Source organism: Hypomesus transpacificus, chromosome 13 (genome assembly GCF_021917145.1).
Source record: "Hypomesus transpacificus isolate Combined female chromosome 13, fHypTra1, whole genome shotgun sequence".
Classification (NCBI taxonomy): Eukaryota; Metazoa; Chordata; class Actinopteri; order Osmeriformes; family Osmeridae; genus Hypomesus; species Hypomesus transpacificus.
Genome location: NC_061072.1, coordinates 606,598 through 616,058, shown reverse-complemented (window position 1 = coordinate 616,058; position 9,461 = coordinate 606,598). Strand labels below are relative to the sequence as shown.

The window sequence follows — 9,461 nt, the reverse complement described above, 5'->3', positions numbered from 1 at the left end:
AACCTGAGATTTGTTTCAGGTAGGATCATCATGTCAAAACCTTTTGACACTTCTAGTGTGACTGTGGTTCTCACACTGTAACTAAGTCCATGGTACATCTCCGTCGGTTTAAAGTTAGGACTAAAGTGTAAGAAATGTTCTACTTAGGAAAAGTGGTTTTCAGTGAAAGTTATTGCTTGTATATTGCCGACCTACACGAAATGTAGAAGTTGGATAGCCCTGCACGGATTCCCAGCTGGTTTGCTCTGCACGTCGCCTATTCGCTGTGAAGTTTGTAATGTAGACCAATTTGTTTTGCATTACTCTCTTCAACATTGTATTTGATGCATTTTTAAGGCTAATCTACAGTCATTTATATCCATATAATTTTAGATAGTTGTAATACATGCCTGTATGGATAGGATATAAGATAGGATCATTTATAAAATGTATGGCTTGTAGTAAAACGAACACGTCAACGACCTACAAACTTGTGAAAGAAAATATGCAATAAAGCATCCGAAATTATGAAATTAACTGTGGGGCGCACGCGTCTCCACAATAATACCGATTGAAACCAGTCAGTTCATTGCGCATGAACTGACAGGTGAGAAAACGCTTTAGGATCAGCGAAAGAGGAGAAAACATTGCGCCCGTCACATCTCTGAGGCTACAATTCGATTGAGCGCGGAATCCTATCCATTTAAATGCTATATTTGGATCCAAGGTGCGTAATATGATTATATGATGTCTGGGATTACAAACGTTTGACTAGCCTATGTCGTCTGCTTTTTGGAACAAGCTGTGCCTTTAGCACTAATTTCCCAAATTTCTCATGGTGAAGTATGTATTTTACAGTCTCGTGTCACATTTAATCGAGAGACATTTATTAATCCCAATCTTCGTAGCATAACTTTTAAGTTGTTTATGAGAAGTTTAAATATTAGGCTGTATTTGATGCCATTTCAACTGCACAGCTGTTTTTACCTCTCTTCGTCCTATGACAATGCCTGAGGGAAGCAATGGGCCTATTAACTATAGGCCATCCATCACCAACAGAATGTCGCCTTTTCAATTAGGCCTACATCCCAAAATGCCACTCCAGCTCACCATATACCCCTTTTCTTCACACTTTGTTCTACCGTCTTGTGTTGATCTAGATAAAACAGCTGAGCAGAAACCTAATCCCGCGCTCGTTCTCTCTGATAACGTTGCTAGCCTACTGTCTCGGAATCACCAGTCGCTTCTGGGAAGGGATGAACTGAAGTGTAGTTTGATTGGACCTTTAAGACTGAGGTTTGATTTTTTTAAACAGTGACATGGGTCATATGAAGAGTTAAATCTGTTCCTAATGACGAGTTACTTAAGGCATTACACTAGTGCGATTTTCAAATTATGTTTCAATAGTGTTTTATTTAGTATAACAGTCGGTTGAACAGCTGAAGAATGAAAAAGAAAAAGAAAAACAAGTTTGAAAAATTAAGGTATTAAAAAACCACTAACTTCACTTTAGGGACTTACTAGTGCCATCATCTGGTCAAAATGAAAAACATGGCATAGTGACAGTAATTATAACACACAAAATTCACACTAATCAATTTACAATGTGTCAAAGTGGGCTTTACATCAGAAAACTTGTTGTGGTTAGAAGCCACATTAATTCAAACCTTCCAATTTACTCATCTATAGAATGTTTTGAAGTAATTTACATGTAAACAATTGTAAATATACAGTTAATCCAATGTCAGGAAAGCTTACACATGAAGGTGAACTTTTTGTATCTGTTAAAGTGACATTATGTGCATCCATTGAAGATGTAATATCTTTTTAGTATTATGAACAAGTTGAGAGGACCTACCCTTAATCTAGAGTTCTTCTAAGTTACATAGTCCTGAGTTGCTAGATTAAAGGCATTGTTTTCTTCCTGAGACCAACATCCTTTCATTACCTTTTGAATTTCTTTTCGTACCTCGTATCTTACTTCTGCATTTAGAAAGCAGTACAACAATGCAACTATAAATCCCTGAAAATTAGGGGAAAAAAACACATTTTAGCTCACATGAATGTCACTGTGCACATTACAAACAGTTTACTTTTTGAAGTTCCAGTCTTGGACAATTACTGCACCTGGAAAGAGCCCAAGACAAGTTCCAAGTACAGTCGAGGACCAACGCCAATGTGCTCAGGGAAGAGGGCAAAGACAACATAGTGCACCCCAAACAGAGGGATGAGCAGCAGGGTAGATCGTGCCAACCTCCTGCAGAGGGCAGCAACAAAGAGAACAAGATAGAAAAAGAAATTCGACTTTCAAGACTTCCTGAAAGTAGAATTGATTTCATTCATTCATCCATTCCCTAAATCTTTGCACCTAGATGGTAATCTTACTTATACGGTGGCTTCTCAGTTCCATTGGAGTTAGTGGCCTTTGTCTTCTGAATAATGATTCTACTGATATTTATGAAAACCACAAAGTTCACCTACATACCACAAATTGAAAACACAGAAGTTAGTTCTTTTCTTTTCTTGATTTTGCCTGTTGTCAAGTACGATTAGTAAAAAGCAATCTGAAATACAAGGTGTACAGGGCTTACAAAGACAGAGAGAAGGATGGGTGTTTTAATAATCCACCAGAGGGCGCTATCCAAGTCATCCCAGCACCTGTGTCAACACAGGAAAGATCACACTTACAAACTTACTTTCAATCTTTAATACACTCACGTCTCACTCATCGTCCTTCTTTTTCAATAGAATTTATGTTTCAAATGTTTCAAACCCAAATCACTACACTGGATACTACAATGTTTAATGCATGTTTACAAAACATGTCAAGTCACTTAGTGCTGTACAGTTTGTTAGATATCCACTAAACACATACCCCTGGTTATCCAATTGACTCTTCAGCAGGGCCCAAATTATAATAGTTATGGACGGTGTACCTGAAAAAAGAATTTAGTTTAGAATACATAGGAGAAAAAAAAAAGGTTATACATGCAAACTGTTCCTTGCACTGTAAACCCCAATAAGGGGTTAACTCAAAACCTATGTGGAAACTTGTTACATCAAATTATGTAAGTAATCTAATCTCTTGAGTAAATAATAAAATATGATGAATCAAATCAAAATCTTTGTACATAAATTTCAATTTACTTAAAGAAATATCTTAGATTATTTAAACAGTTTGATGAAATCAGTTTCCACAAAAGCTATGAGAATACTGAATTTATTGGTTTTGAAATGTGGCCACTGTAAAACTATTAGAACTGTGCACCTCTGGTCTTACTATTTTGCATGACTTTGTCTTAAAACATTTGCTAAATGAATAAATATAGAAAACAGAACACCCATACCCCAGCCTATGACGGTGTAGACCCAGAAGAGCTTCTTCTTCTGAGCAAATGTGAAAATAAGCAGAGTCTGGAGGTACAAGCCCTCCACAAGCAACCAGAAGAAATTGGCCAAGACGCAGTACTGGAAGAACGTTACTGCAGATTTACACTTCACCTAATGGACAGGTAATATTCCAGATTAGAGGTACACAGATTAGAGGTACCGAAGGAATATAGTGAAAATAAAAAGTGCATTTAAATTAAGTGTACTCATTATCACATGTTATGATAAAAAACGTTCCTTTAATGTTAACTGCATGAAATGAATAACTGCGTCAACTGCTAAATCTATTAGAAGTTTGTTATCTCCCCTACTTCCTTTGTTAAATTATTATTTTGGTCCTGTACCGTTGAGACAGTGCAGTGGTTCATGCTCTCATCTGCAAACAGGACAGCATCTTTGACAAACACGGCAAGGCCTCGCAGGATGAAGGTGGAGAAGAGGTTGAGGTGGATATAGGTCCTCGTGCACAGTAACTTCCTGTAGGAATCAGGTGTAATGATCAGAAGACCATGATACTGGTACACTGATTATATTAATTAATCTTACACCATCTTACACTTACCACACTTACACAAGTCATTCTCACAGTTTATTTTTAGTTTGTACTTTAAATGCAGCAGCCAGCCACCTTTATCTGAATCATGACAGTACAGTGGTTTGAAATAATCACAACAGTAACATTGTACCATATTTAAATGTATTGGTTTACATGAGGTGCAACGCACTTGTATATAAGGCATTGTATAGTGAATGTACAATAAATTGCATGTTATTTTATTCACCTGAAGATGCAGAAGACCAGAATGGATATGAAGAGAGAGGCCAGAGAGACCCCATATCCAATGGTATAGATCAGCTTTACAGTGGCAAAGTAATTTTGCTATAAAAAAAAATGTTTTTTTTATTTAGAAAGAAACACAGACAGTGAAATGTCCCAGGATGATAATTATATCACAGGGAAATAAAATAAAAATAAAGACAACACATAGCTGATGCTGGGGGACATCTTGTGGAACTACAAACAGAATGTGTACAGCTACTTGGTCTTGGTCACCATTTATCTGCAGTTCTTTTGGTCAATCGTTTTGGTTTTCATTAAAGAACACGTACATTTTTCCTTGCTATGCACTTTATGAAATGTTTATTGCCATTTTAAAATGTTATAAAATATGTAGGTTATATGTATGAATTCTTCTCTACCTCATCCCCTGTGTGTTCCTCCTCATTACCATCCTCAAGGTAACAGGCTGTGAAGTACGGCAGGCTCGGCTGGCTCCACCCTCGGAGAGTGCAGTTCCGTGTGATGAGAACTGGAGGGAAAATGCTGTTAGGGTATGGTGTCAGATCTTAGTTTTCACTGTGTTCATTGTCTAAAGGAAGCTTTTTTACTTTAAAATTAAAATTCATTCATGCTGTCTTATAAGGCTTACTGTTTTTTGATGTCATTTTTGTAGTGTTGTAATGAGTTACAGAAATAAACCAAACGACAATCCTGTTAAAGCACAATATTATTTACAAGTCTTGTTTACCTGTTGGAGAATCAGGTTTTAACAGTGGGAGAGGGCATGCGACAGAGACACTCTCCCCTATCAGAGCTGCAGGCCAACAGCTCACACCATCCCACTCTACCGCACAGCCTGACGTTTAGGACAAAATTCAAGCATTACAAATGATGAATGAATTTTTCTGTCAACCCTGAAGTTAAGCAAAGTTCGCTCTGTGGCAGACCACGTAACACTACGAAGGAGCTTCAAATGTTTGAGATGCTAAAAATGACCCTGAAGCTACACCACCTGCAGTCTTATTGTGGGCTGTTGCGGATGACACAGCATTGGTGGTTTTCTTTTTCAGTTTGCATTCTTCCTCTTTCTCTAGCAAATGAATGACGATAAAACATTCAGCGTGTGTGGTCTGCACCTGGTGGACAATTGGATAGATTTGTGTAATTCATGTTTAAATTAATGTATACATTCATGTACCTTCTAATCCATCATATGATTTCATCTAATAATTAGAATGCATTTTAAGGCCAATTGTCTTGTTTTAAAATATCAGCAAAATATTCCAAAAACAGACAACAGATGTTGTATTGTATGATATTATACAATATAAACAAATTGGAAACAATCAAATCAAGCTGTTGAGTTGGTCAATCCTCTATAAAAAAATAATGCCTTCATATAGTCATTATGAAATTAAATACAACTTACCACCTTGGCTGCACAAACTAAGACAAAAACAGCTACAACAAACTTGACTTCCATATTTTTCTTTGTTTTGAATGCCAGAATGCATAAACTGTCAGCCAATATTCATGCTATCCTGTCTCTCTTCAGTGTCTTGTCTTGTGAGCTACATTATTGCTTCGTCTTCTATCAACAAACGATTACAAGTTCAGGGCAACCTCCCAGTTGGTGTAGCCTAGTTTAAGTTTCCAGAAAACGTTCACCTCTCAGTGTCCAACCAAGTTGACTTTAAAATGTATTCCTTCACTGGTTCATTACGAATTCCAATGTAGCACAAGACACCCCTCCAAAGCTGTTTAGATATATGATCTGAAAACTGCTGATATTATTTAAAAAAAAATACAAATAAGGCTAAACATCATCTGTCTTGTGAATTCCCCTGCAGAGCCACCTTTGCTTGTTTGTCTCTTCTACTCCACTCAAGATTGCACAATGGGACTTTTTTGCAGCACTCAACAATTCCATTAAAGGGATGACTGAACTTACATTGCATATAAAAGACTTCCATTACCTGTGAGGTATGCAGATGATCCACCTTTGCAAAACATCAGCAGATGGACAAGAAAAGATCTTTAGAACAACAGACAGTGTATAGTAAAATGGTCACATGCCACAAACCTGTTAACAAACATGTTTGTTAAGTGTGTTGTAGTGTACATTTTGTCACTTCAGTTTGAGCTGAGAAGCAGATGGACAATGGTTCTCTTATGCATATTTCAAAAAGGTCTCCTTCCCAGTGGACTGTCTCTACCATGACAAGCACAGGGCAGCGAGAAGAGAATATGTCTCTGTGTTGCCGTGCCTTCCCTTGGCTAGCGATCATCAAATATTAAAGATGCTGAATATTATCAAGAGAAAGAAAATGACAAAACGAGAGGGTGCAAAAGTTATAGAAATTGTAGGAGCACCGCTGTTCGTTTTATAACGAGAAAAGTCATGAACTGCCTTTGATGAATGACTGATTAATCATGACAGAATATGTTCAAATAAGATCTTAGTTAAGATAATTGATCCATTAATTACATAGTGCAGTGTTTCTTTTTATAATATTGGTCACAGTGAATTCAAAAGAACCATTGCACAGCTGTCCAACTGCACCTACAACGAGGATGCCTATGATTTGACTCCAGTCCACCAGGCAGTATGCTCAGCCTTCTACAAGGACCCCACCCTATCTGGTGTTCTAGTTTGTTATCCAAACGTAGCTCTGTCCAAACCACATCCATGGATCATAGATGGCCCAGAGTGCTGAACAGTACTGTATGTTCCCTGTATGTTCCCTCTGTCTGGCCCCAGGGTACAATGGCATGTTGGGGGGTAGGAGTTGGGCATCAGATATGATCTCATTCCTCAGGAGGGAGTATGTGTGTGCGTGTGTGTGTGTGCATGTGTGCACGTGTGTGTGTGTTCATGTTAAAGTGAGGGGTGAATGTTTATTGAAAGGGGGGCCTGGCCACAACATGTGCATCTATAATAAGAATCAACCTCTTATCCCCACACTTCTGGAATCAGGACCCTATTGTTTACATCCCGCCCACATGGACACACACGGACACACACCAACACTCATAACGCCCCTACCCCCGCCATACACACACACACACACCAACAAACACATCCCCCCACCCCTTAAGCACACACCATCCTAAAGCTCTGTCATCTGCTATCTTTACAATGTAAGGGGACAAATATGCTTTACAGTGCGTATTTGGTGGGTAGAAAAAGATGGAGCAGAGTAGCTGATAAGTACAAAACGGTTGCTGGGCTGAACAGTAAAGGCATGGGTAAAGAGGGTTAACATTTTAAAGTAGCCATGGGAATTCACCATTCTTGCCTTTTATAGAATGGTGAGTAATTGGGGGTATGGCCTACGGCGTGGGCAGGGCAGGGTATTTAACATCAGGGGTTGTCCCCCCCAAATATGTTTGACAGCACAGGCTCAATCGCGTGCCAAGATAGTTCTAAGGAGCGTTGTTTGTTTTCGTCAAAACAGTCATGCCACCCAACGAGCCAGAACCCATTCTTGAAGATGCAGCTCCAGCTTCTTCTTCAGCTTCTGCCGCTGTCTCTGAGTCAGCTCCTGCTCCAAAGGAAGCTCCAGTATCTACCCCCGCCCCAGAAGATCCTCCAGTATCCCCAGAAGAAGCTGCAGTATCTGCCCCCATCCCAGAAGAAGCCCCAGCATCTGACCCTACACCCGAATCTGTCACTGTTGAAGAGACTCTGGTTGTCCCTGATCCAGCTCCTACCACAGCTACTGATCCTGCTCCTGAAGCTCCGGTCCCTCCTCCTGCCTCTCCTGCACCAGCCCCAGAGGCTCCAGCCTCAGACGCTGCCCCTGCTCCGGCCCCTGAAGCCCCAGCCCCTCCGGCAGCTGCCCCGGACACTCCTGCACCTGCCCCAGCCGTAGCTGTTGGGAAAGGTCCCGCTGCTCCCACCAAAGCCCCGCCACAGCCAAAAACACCTGGAAAAGGACCTGCCGCTCCTACCAAAGCTCCACCCAAAGGACCTGCAAGCTCAGCCAAGGTCCCCTCTAAAGCAACATCTCCTGCTCCTCCTAAAGCTGCATCTCCTGCTCCTCCTAAAGCAGTATCTCCTGCTCCTCCTAAAGCAGCATCTCCTGCTCCTCCTAAAGCAGTATCTCCTGCTCCTCCTAAAGCAGCATCTCCTGCTCCCCCTACCACTCCAGCTCCTGCAGCTGAGACTGCCTCTGCTGCCTCTGCCTCTGCCCCAGATCCGGAGCCAGCAAAGGAACCTAAAGTTGTTCCTAAGAGGGTCATAGTACAGGTGAGTTCATATATCACTACTGTTTCTTCTTTTCGGAACCAGGAAAGGTTTTGGGCATTTTTGGGACAAATATAGCACTGTAACAGCAGACACCGTGGGTATGCTTTTGATAACTCAAATATTCGCTCTATTATTATTTTATAAAGCCTACCAAGTAAGAGTGCTAAAAGATTGTATTTTGAAGGGAAAAAAACATACAGGTTCTTTTTTGACCATATTGACAATACCACAGTGCTCAAGAGTTTAACAGCAGCTGTAACATTGGATGGAAAAATCTTTCCAAAAAGAAATGTTTCTATACTTAAAGTAAACTGCACTTCAGGAACCCTTCTTTGAAAATTTGAGAGATTAATTTGTAAACCACTGACAACTGAAGCAACAGATGTGTGAATAAATACATTAAAATATATTATCCAAAAGGATCTGTTCATAGCTAAGATTACATGTATAAATTGAAATATACAACAATACATCTGTCTCCATTTATTACATTTCAATGTCATTTATTAGATTGGTTTCCAGTGTCTTTTTATTTAATTTAACTTAATCTTTGGCATTGAGGGATACTGTTACTGGACATTTTGTCCTGTAGATGAAGCTAATCTGTGCTTCTGGTTTGTACAGTAACTTACTGTACAGTACAAGTTCCCCATGTGCAGCTTGCAATCCTATTGTTCTTAAAATAGTTCCCATTTTCTCAACAGGGGCAGTGCTGGTGATAATATCCAGACTTACACTGTCCATAGGTGCAGGCGCACAGAAGTCCATTGCCTAGAATAGAACAAGGGTGTGGTTGAGTTGTGCTGCCTGGTCCTCCACATCTCTCAGGGAATGGAGCCAGGAGTTCATTATTTACATTCTTTTCATTTAGCAGATGCTTCCAAAAAGACATATGAGCAGTGCATTTAAAAGTACAGCACAAAATCAAGGATCAGAAGATCTACAAGTTTTTTGGTGTTTGGTCAAGGACCAGTTTGTGTTTACCAGGAACAGTACAAAATAACCACATGTTATCTACCGTGCACAGTGCAACAATAATATCTCAACTATAGATAGTGC

General features: G+C 39.8%; 2 protein-coding genes across 2 annotated transcripts; one reads left to right on the top strand and one right to left on the bottom strand.

The window, feature by feature from the left end:
• Positions 1-1,518: 1,518 nt before the first annotated feature.
• On the bottom strand, positions 1,519-5,633 carry ghrhr2 (growth hormone releasing hormone receptor 2). Its single transcript, XM_047032601.1, has 12 exons — positions 5,580-5,633; positions 5,163-5,286; positions 4,899-5,006; positions 4,570-4,679; positions 4,152-4,249; positions 3,714-3,846; positions 3,327-3,480; positions 2,855-2,915; positions 2,571-2,637; positions 2,365-2,456; positions 2,107-2,236; positions 1,519-2,002 (listed from the first exon to the last, which is right to left on the bottom strand). Exons 1-12 carry the CDS (start codon positions 5,631-5,633, stop codon positions 1,856-1,858), a joined length of 1,278 nt encoding a protein of 425 aa, XP_046888557.1. The 3' UTR covers positions 1,519-1,855.
• A 1,914-nt stretch (positions 5,634-7,547) lies between these two features.
• LOC124475786 (vegetative cell wall protein gp1-like) lies at positions 7,548-9,121 on the top strand. Its single transcript, XM_047032599.1, has 2 exons — positions 7,548-8,402; positions 9,107-9,121. Exons 1-2 carry the CDS (start codon positions 7,611-7,613, stop codon positions 9,119-9,121), a joined length of 807 nt encoding a protein of 268 aa, XP_046888555.1. The 5' UTR covers positions 7,548-7,610.
• The last annotated feature ends 340 nt before the right edge of the window (positions 9,122-9,461 follow it).